The sequence below is a fragment of the Pungitius pungitius genome, chromosome 17 (assembly GCF_949316345.1).
Source record: "Pungitius pungitius chromosome 17, fPunPun2.1, whole genome shotgun sequence".
NCBI lineage: Eukaryota > Metazoa > Chordata > Actinopteri > Perciformes > Gasterosteidae > Pungitius > Pungitius pungitius.
This window is the reverse complement of record NC_084916.1, coordinates 1,242,252-1,256,504: the sequence shown is the minus strand read 5'-3', so window position 1 is coordinate 1,256,504 and position 14,253 is coordinate 1,242,252. Positions and strand designations below refer to the sequence as shown.

The 14,253-nt window shown below is 45.7% G+C and overlaps 1 protein-coding gene and 1 long non-coding RNA gene across 3 annotated transcripts in view; one reads left to right on the top strand and one right to left on the bottom strand.

The window, feature by feature from the left end:
- ext1c (exostoses (multiple) 1c) overlaps positions 1-9,840 on the bottom strand; it is a 58,285-nt gene extending 48,445 nt beyond the window's left edge. The window contains exons 1-2 of one of the 2 annotated variants that reach the window (XM_037474219.2): positions 9,667-9,840; positions 1,154-2,516 (exon numbers count right to left, since the gene is read on the bottom strand). In XM_037474219.2, coding sequence (XP_037330116.2) covers positions 1,154-2,100 — 947 coding nt within the window. In that variant the 5' untranslated portion in view covers positions 2,101-2,516; positions 9,667-9,840. Of the gene's footprint in view, positions 1-1,153; positions 2,517-8,704; positions 9,154-9,666 lie in introns of those variants that run through there. The other variant, XM_037474220.2, reaches the window with a different exon arrangement.
- A 45-nt stretch (positions 9,841-9,885) lies between these two features.
- LOC119219202 (uncharacterized) lies at positions 9,886-13,807 on the top strand. The gene is made up of 3 exons (XR_005120475.2): positions 9,886-10,297; positions 10,563-10,707; positions 11,062-13,807. It is a non-coding gene; the product is annotated as an uncharacterized LOC119219202 (long non-coding RNA).
- The last annotated feature ends 446 nt before the right edge of the window (positions 13,808-14,253 follow it).

The window sequence follows — 14,253 nt, the reverse complement described above, 5'->3', positions numbered from 1 at the left end:
TAGTGTTAGTGAGCAAAATAACTCCTCTAAGTCAACTAAATAAAAATGACTGCTGTATTGAATAAATAAAGATGATGCTGCATGAAACTTAGATATTGTTCATCTAATATTAACACCAATTGAATCTAAATGACAAAAAGTTCATTTTGTGTGTTTTGAGCTTATGCGTACAATTTGTTTTTGAATCATTCAATAAGCCAGTAGAAGAAAAGTACACAGGATGAGACATGTGTACCGAGCTGCTGCGGCGCAGATGGATGTATTTCCTACAACGTTTCATTATTAACACAACAAAGGCCCTCGCGTCCGGAAAGGCCAGAGCCCAGAAATATATTGTGTAATAGTATAATGCTTTTGTGCAGCCTGTTTTTAAACCGCGGCAAAGGTCATATGATGAAACGAGTTGGTCTTAAAGGTAGTGCAGACGTTGCTGCACTCTTCATTTCAAATGTGTTTCATCCACTTCACCCAACTCATTTAAATACCAATGTGAAAAACACACAACAACCACCACAAGAAAAATGGAGACTGATATAAGAGTATAGTCATTAATACGCATGGTAATCACTTATTCTCTCAGCAATTCAGTCCTTTCACAGTTGTAATTAATTAGCTGTGGCTGTTTATTTCTCTTAAAGTAGTACACACCCAAATAGAAAGTGGAAATGACTGCACGTACACTTGTCCATTAGCCTGTAAGGTTGATAAACACACAGAGGAGCTTAAGCTCCGTGAATACAAGCTGAGCACATTACAACCACTGTTTTGCTGCACTTGACTCAACAGCTACTGTAAATAGTTATTTAAATCAAAAGTTCCAGAGGCTTGAGTCTGTGTTAAAAACCTTTTGATCTCAATAGCTTCTGCCGAACATCATAAACCGAAACAGTGTCATCAACAGTCTTCAACAAAGCGACTAAAATAACCAGTGGGACCCAAAAGCCGCTGCCAACACTGCTTGTAGCAAATCTTTGACAACTGAAAATCCAACAAAACAGCATGTAAAGTTCAAACAAGAACACTACCGCTCTGTATTCCCAATAAAAAAAGAACGCTTCACATCTCACTCTAACATCGCATCGTTCACCACCAACACTGCCCTCCCCACTGGCCACGTGACCCCCCCCCCCCCCCCCCCCCCCCCCCATCTTACCTCTCATATTCCAGGTTGTCATGGTCACAGCGGGCGTCTTTGTGCTTCTCCCAGTCCTTCCCGTGGCGGCACGTCGTCAACGACACGATGTCCTTTCCATTGTGGATGTGATGAAGAGCGTTTCTGGTGTCTGAGCCGATGCCCGTCAGGTAACGCTTGCCCTTGAACATCAGCAGGTATTTCCTTCGTGGTGGAATGGTGTTCCTCACCAGCCAGCCCCGGTCCCCGCCCTTCTGCGGGTGCTCCTTGGAGAACAACGGGATGGAGACGTCGAAGCCTGGCCTGAAGTGTTCTGTGTTGAGGCTGGCCTTGGCCAGGATGGCCTGGCCGATGTTGAAGCCCAGGTCCTCTGTGTAGTTAGGCCAGGTGCCCGAGTACAGGTTGAAGATCAAGTGATTCCGCCCGTCATTCCACAGCGGGAAACCGCGGATTCGTTCGTCCATGTTGGCCACAAACTGTCCTGAGAGCTGGTCCCGATCTAAGGTGTCTATCCCCAGCACGAACAGGCATGCCTCACGGGGGTCCGACGTGTAGTACCGGGACTCCGCGATGGACGCCAGGATCTTCTTGTAGCTTTCGGACACGCGGTCGCTTTTCTCCGAGGTGTATATGTACACCCTGAACCCTTCCCTCCCTCTGCGGCGACACCGCGAGAAGTCAAAGCAGGTCTCCATGCGGCAGCGGCTGTCCTTGTACAGGGCGGACCACGCCTGGCGGCGCTGGTGGGGCAGTTCGGCCGTCCCGGGGTCCACCTGGAGCTCATCCAGGTGAGCATAGCGGGGCAGGAAGGCCCTGTCGGTCCAGTTGGGCCAGGGGCGCACCACTTCACCCGGCTGGCGCGTCAGCAGCCGGAGCAGACGTAGCTGGACTCCTCCACCCCAGTAAAAGAGCAGCAGCCAGCAGCACGCACACAAGCCCAGCAGACCATACTTCTTACGCGCCTGCATGGGGGCCTGTCACAGTCTCTTTTTTTTTTTCCCCCCGCTCTGTCTCTCTCTCTCTCACTTTCTCTCGTTCTCCCTCTCCTCTGCCCCTCAGCTCTGTGGCCTCACAGGGGGGGGGGGTGCGCAGCGTCTTCTAACAAGGAGGTTCCATCGGAGAACAATGCGTTAAAAAGGACATCGCTGTCATTTGGGGTGACGCAATGTGAGTCAGCGGCTCCCCTCGCTCGCTCTCTTTCTGCCCATTTGCTCTCCACTGCACCCTCAGATGGGACTATTAGCCCGACGCTGCTTCCGTGTGCATTTCCCCCGCTGCCCGGCCAGGTTGGGGTGGTTGATGAAGGGAGATTTCTCCGCTCTGTCAGGCCGAGCTGGCTGCCTCATGGTGGTGGCGGGGCCGAATGCTCACTGTAGGGCCCCTCCTGGGGGGGGGGGGGGAGTAAACAAACAAGAATGCAGATCAGTGCACAGGGTTGCTTCTCCTCGGCCCACTCAGAGACGTACTGCAATCTCCAGAGCACTTTACATACAGACCTGTGATTAAAGCCACCATCACATTGCATATACGCATTAAATCAAAAGGCAGGAGCCCCGCGGTGTGTAACAGGCAGCAAAGGGTTTCAGACATTATATCGCAACACCGCTTTAGCTCATAAAGAGAAAAGTCCAACCCAGTCTACTATCAAGGACGCCCCCCCCCCCTCCGACTCCCTTATGAGCCACACAACAAAACCGTCTCCTCAAGGACTCCACTTTCTGTCTCTCTCCCTCCCTCCCTGTCTGGCCTCTGCATTCCTGTGAAAAAGATGGATGTTTACATCCGTGCCAAGATGTGCGCTACCAACTTCTGCAGTAGCCTCAGACCAGTCTACATGTTATCGCGCTCTGAGCTCCAGTTGAACTAAGCCAGATACGGATGAGGTGAAGTGAAGGAGATAATAAGCGCGTGCGTAGCATCTGAAATTATTTGTAAAAGCACAAGAAAAAAAGAGCAACTTTGTGGCTTTGAAAAGTCCGTTAACCTTGGTGAGAGCGAGTGAAAGCTTTTTCTGTTGCATCTGCTAACGTTTTTTTACCCCCCCCCCCCCCCCCCAACTCCCAAACATGTACATTACACAGTGTGTGTGTGTGTGTGTGTGTGTGGGGGGGGGGAAGAGAACTTCTCACAGTAAAGGCCAGTGTTCATAACGCCAGCTGCGACACAAAGGCAGCTTTCAGGTCTCACCTGGCCGTTCTCGCTCTCTACCTCTCATTCACATGCTCCGTGTCCCGCCTCTTCTCCAGCCAAAGCACAATGATGACGTGGGCAAACAATCCATCCACTGTTTCCTCATCTCAAAAGGGTAATGTGTGTTATTTACTTATTTATATATAAACCCCAAAACCAGAATGAAATCCTACAATCAGGATAAGCTTCGTTTACTTGAGCTCCCTAGTACAAAGTCCCTCTAATGCAGGAGCCCTTGTCTGAATTGGCCTTGTCACTTTCTGTAGAATTCACAGGGAGCATATTGATTACATTTAATGAAGAGCTGAGATTTTTTTTAAAAGACAACGCCAACCAAAGGGTCCCGCTAGAGGGACGAGGAGAGGGACCCTGGTACTCCAGACATTGTCCAAAGTTCATATGTGAAAAAGGGCTGAAGCCATCTTGGTGTATCCTCCTACAGAACATTTTTTTGTTACTCCAGATAAGATCAGATGAATCCATTAAGATGTTGGTGGTTGGTTTTTGGCACCTTCCCTGCTCTAGTTTCTCTGGCCTGACAGCAAGCTGTCCAAGTTGGGGAGAAATAGACACTTGGGATCCCATTACATAGTCCTCATCAATAATTCACTTGCTGCTTTGGTTAACCCATTGATTTTTTTTTCCTTATTTTTTTCCGTGCTTTATATCCCCTGCCACCAACAAACACAATTAGACCTCAATCTTCTTCAGGGTACGAGATCAGTCCAAATGATTTGTGGTTGTGGTGATAATTGATGATGTTTTTGGCAAGAAAGTGTAATAGAAAAGTGATGGACGCTATCATTATCATGACGGTGATGGGCGTGATGAACTTATTCCGTTGCCTGATATATAACCTTAACGCAATTTCTTTTGTTCATCCACCGGCAGTTGTCTACTAAAACAAATTGTCATTGATTTAAGTGCACCGAGGTCTCTCTACTACTGATGGATCAACGATAGGAATTTCAATTTTCACACATCAACTGCAATTTCACAGAAACACACTAACATTTTTTAAACCTTCACTTGAAACCTTTATTAGATTCAATTTATCAAACACTGACAGCTAAAACTCTATTTGATTGGAAAAGGACAATGCGAGGAGACGCCAGTATTCCAGGTCCAGTGGACGGAGGATAATATGTGAATTCAGATGGTGGCGCGTGGTGTGATGTCACTGCCCCATGTGGAATGTCGAAGCGTCCCTGAGTAAGACCCCTAATTGCTCCCCAGGCCCAATGCAACGCATGGGTTATAATGCAATGTAAGTCGCTTTGGATAAAAGCGCCAGCTAATTAATCATTGACAGTAATATAACAGGATATTGGGGCATGAAACTACTTGTTTTAAAATAACCTCCTCATATTGAGGCCTGACCGCACCAGGTGTGGGAAAGCCAGTACATTGATCCTCCCAAATCTACTCCCTCTACCATCTGATCAACTGCAAGGACAAATAGTACAATGGCAGTTTGTACAGTTATCAAGAACCCACAGTGATGAATGTGAGCCAGTGTAACTCCCTGACATGCCTGGACTCAACGGGATCCTCAGAGCAGCAAATCAGCATGGGGACAGACACCGGCTGGATGCACACATGCACAGTAAGTGGCTTTAAGTGGTGAGAGAAGTCCCTCTGTCACGGATCAATGATGGATCTTTATGGTTGGGTGACTTGCGCTGGAAAAAAAGCCACAAGGCTCATTGAATAGAGGGGCCTGAAGGTGAAGGACAGGGTTCAAAGAAAGGTGAAGTGTCCTTAGTTTCTTCTCTTTGTCAGCTGCTACTGTAAGGCCAAGCTAAGCCAAGGGTTTCCCCTGGCAATAATAACATTTTTTCCTTTTTTCAATTTCTCCTGCTTCATTCTCAAAATTTGGCTCGGGGAGGTGAGCGCACAGCGCTTCATCACAGATATGAGGAATAGACTCAACAAAGGCCGACAAGTATTTCCTCCCATTTTTGCCTTTTACCATGACGGTTCATTTAGAGTGTACTGAGCAAGCAATGCCATTGTGTCAACACTGCAAAAAACAATAATGTAATAATGCATACAGCATTAAAGGAGACATATTATGAAAATTCTATTTTTCTATTTTTCTTCTACACGTTCATTTGGGTATCTTTACCATGCCTTACCATGCCTTGCTGTTGTGTAGAAAACTACCGTGTGCCGCATGAGATCAGATCACTGTTGCAACTATTATTGACTGACTATTTTAAAATAACATGAGTTTGTGAGGCTGGCCTGTAAGCAGACACTCGGGTTTGTATTTCTGGACAAGTAGCTGCTCATCAAACAGCTGCGGATGTATTGAATTGCACTTGCCAATACCAGAAGTAAACACGGAAGTTAACAAACAGGACTTACATGGTACATTACAATATTAAAGGGTAGGTCTTGAGTTGAATAAAGTCCAATCTGGAGGACATGGAAGGTCGGTACTTGCGAAGTCGAGGGCAAAAGTGAAGGTGACCGATATTAAAAGTGTCATGGAAGGAGAGTATGATGAGAGGGAGAAACGTAATGATGTGCCTCAGATGATTGTCCTGTGCAACAAATTCAGCATTTTTTTAAATAAAATTTGGGCTTTATTTTTTCAACAGAAGGTTTTTCCTTGTTTGTTAAATTGACTTTTTTTTTTGGCTACAGCACCGGTGGTTCCACTACTGAAAATGTAAAATGCTCAAAATGAAATCCATTTCAGTGATTCTCTGGGTAGTCATTGCCATTTAATGAGCAGCAGCATGTGCGCAATGATTCGGGCAGTGGCATAGAATGTGTTAAATTGACAATGGATGGGCCAAATACCTGCTCAAATAATATTTCCATTTATTTCCCAATGATACACAGATATACAGTTAGCCTAAAATCCACCTGATCGATAGAAGCTCTATTGCTGACAAACATCCTGGGTGGATGCACTGTATAAACACCACACTCCAGCCGTGGCAGAGCTTTCCCCGTGTGCCTAAACTATACTTACACACACATCTGGCTTAAAGCTAGTGATGTACATTATTACTCTGGCAAAATGAAGTGTTCTGAAGAAAACACAAATTTTGTGGTAAGGCGAAAGCCTCGGTGGAGCTAAAATTAAAACTTTGGACTCTGTCATTATGGGCTTATGGGACGCTAAATTATGACCAGAAGAAGGCCGCGCTGCATTCTTTGCGTTATTGCAGTTGTTCTACATCTTTTCAGCTCGTGACCACTTTAAGCAACACTCAACTGTCTAGTTCTGACCCCCTCGGTACACAGTGCATACGTCCCAGCATGGAGGCAAGATTGGACATTTCAAATGCAGTTTAATGGTTAACAGTTCTCTCAATGGAGCACTGCATGCTGGATGAGCTTCTACAACCGAGGAACCCAACAGACGTAACAAGTGTTCTACTGACAATGTTGTAGTATAAAGAAAAGGGGTATGATTTTATGACTATTGTATGGATGAATTCAAAATGCAAGAATGTTAAAACAGCCTACATCACAAGGGAAGAGCACACATCAGGAAAACATTTCCCTTACTTCTCACGACCCCACCGTGGAATTTGTGTGTGGAGTCTGTGTGAATGTGAAAGGCTGAATAGAAGCGGGGGGGGGGGGGGGCATTTCTATCTCTTTGTGACTGTGTACTACCTGAGTAGGGTTATCAGTCAGATTGTGGCAACCAAAGAAAAGTCCTGCTGTGGTTAAAATAAAGGGTCTGTGTCTCCTGACAGAACTGCATTAGAGGCCTAAACAACCGGGTTGTTATCCAGGTTCTATTTTCTGTCCTCACCTGCTAGGTGCCCTTTGAAATGGAGGGGCGCTTTATACTCCCACACACTGCATGCACACATTAGCACACAGTTCTATCTATTTACTTTAAAAAATGCCTTTTTATTGATAAAAAAAAACCTACAATGACCATGAAGTCATAACGTTATATAAGGCAATTTCCATAATGTGGATAACAGCACATTGTCTCCACCTTTAATAAAACACAATGGAGTAGTGGGGTTGGGGGACTCTGACGCAGTTAAACAACTGTACCTCAAGCAGCACACCGTGCTACGCGACCAGCCCCCCGACCGCGTTCCCGCTCCAAAACTCTGCGTAATTACAAGCTTGGTTGATTAATTATGTCCCTACAATATGCTGCACTCCAACGCCACACGTGCTAAATAAAAGAACAAACACAACTGTGTTTTATGGGGTTCAAGCTTGGGCTCTGAATGTTTAACACACTGACCTTGACAACACAGGAATGATATTCAAATTGACTCTGGGATAAGAAAGGTGGGGGTCGTGGGGAGAAGCTGTTGCAGAAAAAGAAGGCTTGAAAAGGTCAGAGTAAAACTGATTTGATTTCAACGCTTTTGTCCCCAACCACCATCGTATGCAAGTATAGGAGGGACACATCTGCCCTACCTATACTTGCGTACGAATACTAATAGGGTACTGTGTCATTTTAATCCTCAATGCTTTTCGTTGCAGAGGTAAAAAATGAATGTGAATGCACGATCACTTTGAACAGCGACCCATCAGGGTTAATAGTTTATAAAAGGTTGCACATGGATGTTTGCAACCCCTCTAATGACCACCTATTAACTGGCCAACACATCTGGAATATGAATACTTATGTAATGGCCAAGGCTTCCACGAGATAAGATTTGTGCTTCTCTTAATTATCAGGGAAGTGATTAAAGAACCAATACGAATGCAAAATCCCATTAAGACGAGGGGGGGGGGGGGGGGGGGGGTTGCCTTTACATTAAAGTCCTTCCAGAAATGAGATTAAATTCAGATGCAGTGTGCAATCAGGTCAAGCCTCCCTAGAGAGGCTTTTTATCTGCACATCCACGATAACAACTGTCTTTTATTTGGGATCAATTGCTATTTACATAAAATAAGTTGTAATTTATTGCTGTGAACCCTACGGATTTATCCGTATGTGGAGCACTTAGTGGCACGTGGAAGAGGGTTTTGCTTGTCTACTGCAGCTAAAATATATCCAATGTAAAAAAACGCACCCAAAACCCACAGAAGAAAGCATGCAGCATATTGGTTTGGACTGCATTAAGAGGACAGAGTATAACGTATAAGTTTGATGTTTAAAAATACATGTCATGTAAAATGGTATTTGCCTAGAGACATTATCACACAATTTAAAAAGATGACTTAAGGCTTTACATTCAGTACATTTCAACATTTAAGAGCCTCTCCCACAAACCTGTACTTTAACTGTATGGCAGCTGAAGAGGGAGCAACAGTAATATTGTTGGATGTGTCAGAGTTGCCCTGCTAATGTGCAACCCGAGCCAAAACGTCCCAATACGTGCTGCAGAGCCAGATTAGTTGAAGACAGCCAGGTTCAGTGGTCGCACAATGCATACTCACCTCCTACAGCAGGAGAATTACGGAGACTCGTTCAGATCCATGAATGCATCGGGCACACCGCCACAGAGCTACACCCTTTGAACACTAACGCGCGAACGTCTCTCAATCTGAAGATGCCTTCGGTTCAGCCCACCTGTCACAGAACGACCCCGGGAGCCGCTGCAGGTGGCATCCGGTTCTGAGGCGGCGGGTCCTGCTGCGCACTGACCAGTTAAAAGTCATCAGTCCGCCGATGTCACCATGATGCACGAAATCAACTTATGATCATTACTATTTAGTTACACGCCGCACAGTCCGCGCGCGTCCGAAGCAGCCGCGGGTTGGATCGAGGGTCGCGCAGTCCCTACTCGCGTCGATCATCCGAATTTCCCTAATCTCACGCTTGACGATGTTTCGGGTTCACCTTAATTATCCGGCATGCACCTCCCTCACGGTGGATCGCATCATCAGCCCCCCCGTGGTGCCTCGTAGCCACCTGGAGTTACTGCGCCGGTCAGACGGGCAGCGTCGTGATAGTAATTGCGTGGTGGATTAAAGCGCCCCTGTTGCACTAGGATGAGTTCAGGTTGCTTTGAGCTTCCTGCACCATTGTGTCTCTGTGCAGTGGCCCACGACAAACGTTCCTCTGTGGCTGCTGTGTGTGATCGACACGCGTGATTCCAACCTCAACATCTGAGCACCGTGAGGGACAAAAGGTGCGCTGCCATGCGTCAGGAGATGATGGCTATAGGGCTGCTCTACAGCCCTTCACAGACACATGGTCCTGATTTTACCATCGCGACCTGATGTCTGTGGACATCGAGCGTCTGGTTGGGTTTTTATTTGAGGAGCTTCACTGATGATGAAATCTCTAGAACTCGGAATGCAGAAATTACATCTACGATCTCACCCGACACGGCGGTCCATACGTGTTCACCACAAGGAACCCAGCATCTAAACGAAGACAGAAGAAAATCACCCACTCTGCGAAGCCCGATGCGCTCCCACTTCCTCCCGAAGGAGAGCTGGCCTCTACCGGGCAAAGACCTGGCGTTGTCCCCCTCTCTGGTAGTTGTCCTTTTCACACCACGGCCGGTCATTTGCCGATCAATTCAGCATGCAAGCGCAGGCCTCCCAGTCGGAACATGAATGATCAATGCATTAAATTGTCCATATTCCAAATCCACAACCGTCTACACACGACCCGCCCCCGGGCGCCAGTGATTGGCGCAGAGGCTGCGCGACGTCTTTGTCGTTCGTAAAGGAAAACACACGCACACCCACATCTGGATGCGACTGTCGCACAACTGGAGCTTTTAGGAAACAGCGGATTACGCATAGTGAGATGTCCCACTGTAGCTGCTGATGGAAAGTGTGTTTTACAACGCTGGGCTGATGATGAAGAGGATTGAGGGACACCGAGGAGGGAGAATTATTGCTGCTGAATCGGGACAACGACAGTCGGCTGTTGGCCAATAATTATGACAATGGGTGGGGTATGAAGCGCTTGATCAACAACAAATTAATTTTCCCAAGAGCCTCACATATTAAATCCATGCACGAGGCCCTAATACGCAATTCAGTATGAGACTGTTTTGCAATGCATCACTTGAAGTAAGTTTTTTTTTTTTATAAAAGCATGTACTTTATCGCAATGATTTAGCAACTGACTTCTATATGTTATGCTTCAATGTTGTTATTACCAAGCATTGCACATTTAATGAGGTACAACATGATACTATCAGGGGGGGGGGGGGGGGAATCCGAGCTGCGCGTCACTCAGCGCGTAACTCCCAAAAATGAAACCAGCATTTCTGAGACTCTTGCGCCGCTCGGTGTCCTGCTGAAGACATCGCCCCTGCTTTCGATCCTTCTGCAGGATATCCCATTGTCTATTGACAACTACTCTGGATTCGTGGTCTGGTTTCATCGCAGAGCGGAACCGGATCAGTTGTGAAGACAGCGAGACGAATCCCTGAGCGCGATGAGGCTTTCTGCAGGACAGCTGTGGAGGCCAGCATGCGGTTTGTGCTTTATCATTTAAAGAAAGAGTAATAAGAGTTCACCAAGAATCAAAACGGCGTAAGGATTGAAAAATAAAAAAATGAAAATGTAACGATTGCGGGTTTTCTTTTTTAATTAGTCAAGAGCACTTGACCACTGATACTTGATAGTTGCTTTTTGGGGTATTTCACTGTTGGGTTTGTCAACACAAGATATTGAAATACATCATCTTCGTGGTTTTTTTTCTGTCAAAGTAAATAAAAACAAAGATTTCACTTTTTGTAAACATCTGGGTACAACTAATAATCATTAGAAATATTGATCTGTTGACTGATTTTGTTATCATGACTCTACTTATGTCCTCACCATCCCAGGTCCCAGTCGAGGCGCTTCATTCCCCAGCTGCCGCTCAAGAACTGCTGGAGGCCCTCACCGTGCCGCTGACAGACTTCACATCAGCCTACTGCAGAGTTCCTCCGCGCCGGTTGTTGGCAATGAGAACTTAAGAGAGGATTTTGGAATTCATGCTGAAAAAAACACAAACTCATCTGAGAATCACAGCAACGAGAGCCTCCCCGTGACTACTCCTGAGGATCAAATGCTTCAATTACAGCTACATGAAAATGAAACCGAGATGAACAGGCTCTGGGGAATTAATGCTGAGCTTGTAGAGGAGGCTCACAAAAGTAGTCATGAGATTTCAGTCCAACTCAAGCATCTTTCTGAGACAGAAGACAAAAGGGCTTCAAGAACAAATGAGTAGCACTTTAATGGCCTACAGTTCAGACTTTAATTACGGCAAGTCAAACGTCTGGCTGCCACAGCAAATCTTTGGTTTCCATTACGTCTCACCTCCTCCTTTCTAATCAGGTGAAAAATACGTAGCCATATAGCATTTGAAACAATAGCCCCTCCTGTCACGTCTCAACCAGAATAGGCCCAATTCTATAGAGAGTAAAAATACAGAGTAAAGAAGGCTAGCTGAATAAGGTTTTTAGGCCATTTGTATAATTCAGAATGACTCTTCAGATACTGTTCAACGTTAATTTGAGTAAATTTAGAGCAAAAGCCCCGGTACATGGACTTCATGTGGAAAGAGTAAGACCTCATGGAGCCCCAGTCCTACCAGTTCCCTTCGCAGCCAGGCCAGTGCGTTCTCGATGTCCAGCTTCGTGCCTTCCTCTCCAGCTGTGCACCCGGACCTGCTCTGAGGGTCCCTGCGTGCACCCTGCCCCGCCGGGCTGCCATCATCGAAGGTGGAGGTCTTGCAGGAGAAGTCCCGCAGTCTGTTTAAGACCACTTCCATCATGTCAGGTGTATGTTCTCAGCTGTAGCGCAGATGCAGCCTCGTCTCTCTGCTCTCTCTTTCTCCTCCTGTTAAGAGATCACGGTTTATGAGGGACTCTCACTCCCTTTCATTCTCAGCACTGTGGAGTTTGTGCATGTTGGCAGAGCAGGTCTGACGTCAGTGCATTGTCCAGATGCCTGACCTGGAGTTGTTTACCACTTTGTTGTGGGAGGAGGGGGTGCACGCATACACACACAGACCGTGTTCATTAGGATGTATGGGGGGTAACATCTGTAACAATCCTTGTGATGGTTTGGGTCTGTTGCTTTTTGTGTACTTGAGGAGGATGCGGGGAGCACAGAGCATGTGATCTGTGGTCAGGAGCTTAAGAACAGTGTGAACAGCCATGTGTAACTAACCCCCTCTTGTGCTGTTTTACCCTCATTCTGCCGCCCCTGGCAACCCCATCTATTCTCACACACACACACCGCATTGTAAACCAAACATAGGCCCACTTTGTGGACTCCACAGTATCAACCCAAATAGCCACATCGACACATAGAAAGCTATTTTTAAGAGTGGAAACTGACTCCTCTTCAGGAAAAACAACGTCACTACTCTCAAAAGGAGTAAAAAACAAGCTGCCTTTTAGTGCCATTGTGCGAATTGTCCCATGTTCTTAATGCGACTTGCAAAGACAATGAAGAGCCGGGTTTAAGTTGTATCAGCTGTGACGTCAACAGTTGCTTTGAATGAGTAGAATTGACAATTATGTTAAATACCTTTTCTTCACCTTCCTATCATTTTCTGTTTGTATCTTTGTCGCTATTAATATTTAATGCTAGTCTGTTTGTTTTGGGATGAGAGTTTCGGCTAAAATTGAAATAATAACAACAGCAACACCATTTGGTAAATTTGCAACCAATATTTCTTCACTGCTGTTGGTGGACGACGATTAGGCCGACAGACAAGACTTCATATTCAATACAAAATATATATAAAGTACCACACATGTTGCAAGTAGGGTCGTTACAGTTTAGGAATAAGTACTGAGGTTGTTTATTGAAGTACCAATAGAAATACGACAGCACTCACAATTTCACTTGTTAAAGTACCAGTAAGTATTGGCATCAAAATGAACTTAGATGAAGAACTCATTATACTGATTGACTTATTAGGATATTGTATATCACTGATCACGGCTCATTGCCGCCACCATGTGTTGTATTTTTGAAGGCATTTACTAACAACTGGTGGTTTCCTTTCAACGATGCAGGTCAATCTGTACAATATATACAGTATAGGAAAGGGGCCAAGCCGATTGGCTTAGGAAACATAACAATGACTGAATTGTAAGACGCTTTTTGAACTTGAATGGCAAGGTACTGCAAGATGTCATTAAATACAACCCGTGTAGAAATAAATAAATAAATAAGGCATTTGAAACGTATCCCATTTTTCAATTAAAACGGCATATTGAACTAATGTTCACAGTTCAACTCTCAGTACAGTATACCGTCACAGTGCAAACAGCATCTACAGCATCAGCACCCGGGCTCATCATCTTCAGCTAATCTGCTGCTCAGAAGCTACAAAGAAAAATTAAGATCAAGTTTAAGTTGTATTATCAATATTTGCATATTATTTCCAAAGACTATGGATGGATATATAGTGGGTGAAATAAAAAGCCTAATATTTTAATGAAATGTTTTATTTTGGTTGACAAGTTGACAACCAACGCTACAACGTTAGCCGAATAGTTAGGTTACTATAGTAGTTACTAATCATCAGGCGTGTCTCTCTTTACCAGTTGCCACTTGTGTTTGTCCTCTTGAAAATAAATCGGTAAGCTTGGCACATTTGGCAGCATCCTCCTCCAAAGCCCCTCCTGGCCTCTTCCTCCCATCCATCCATCCTCCCTGACGCGTACCGTTGGGTCGGGCCGGCCCAGCTACCGGGTGCCTATCTGAGGAAACGTTTTGGAAAAGACGGGCTATGGACCCAACCAACTCTAATTGGGAGGGGAAAACTTCATGGTACAATCCACGCAGAGGCTGCGGTGTCAGAATGCGGGACGTGTGTAGCCTACTTTAAGAGAACATGGACAAACGTCAAAATATAAAATTCTCGACCGGCCCAGAGGGGAAGCGGCCCACGGGGAACTCCCCCGATTACCCACCCGGGCCCGTGTGGCAGTTAGGCCTAGTAATAGAAAATAAGTCCCATGTGAATAACCTATGACGTCACACACGAATGCCTTTATATGACTTTCGATGCT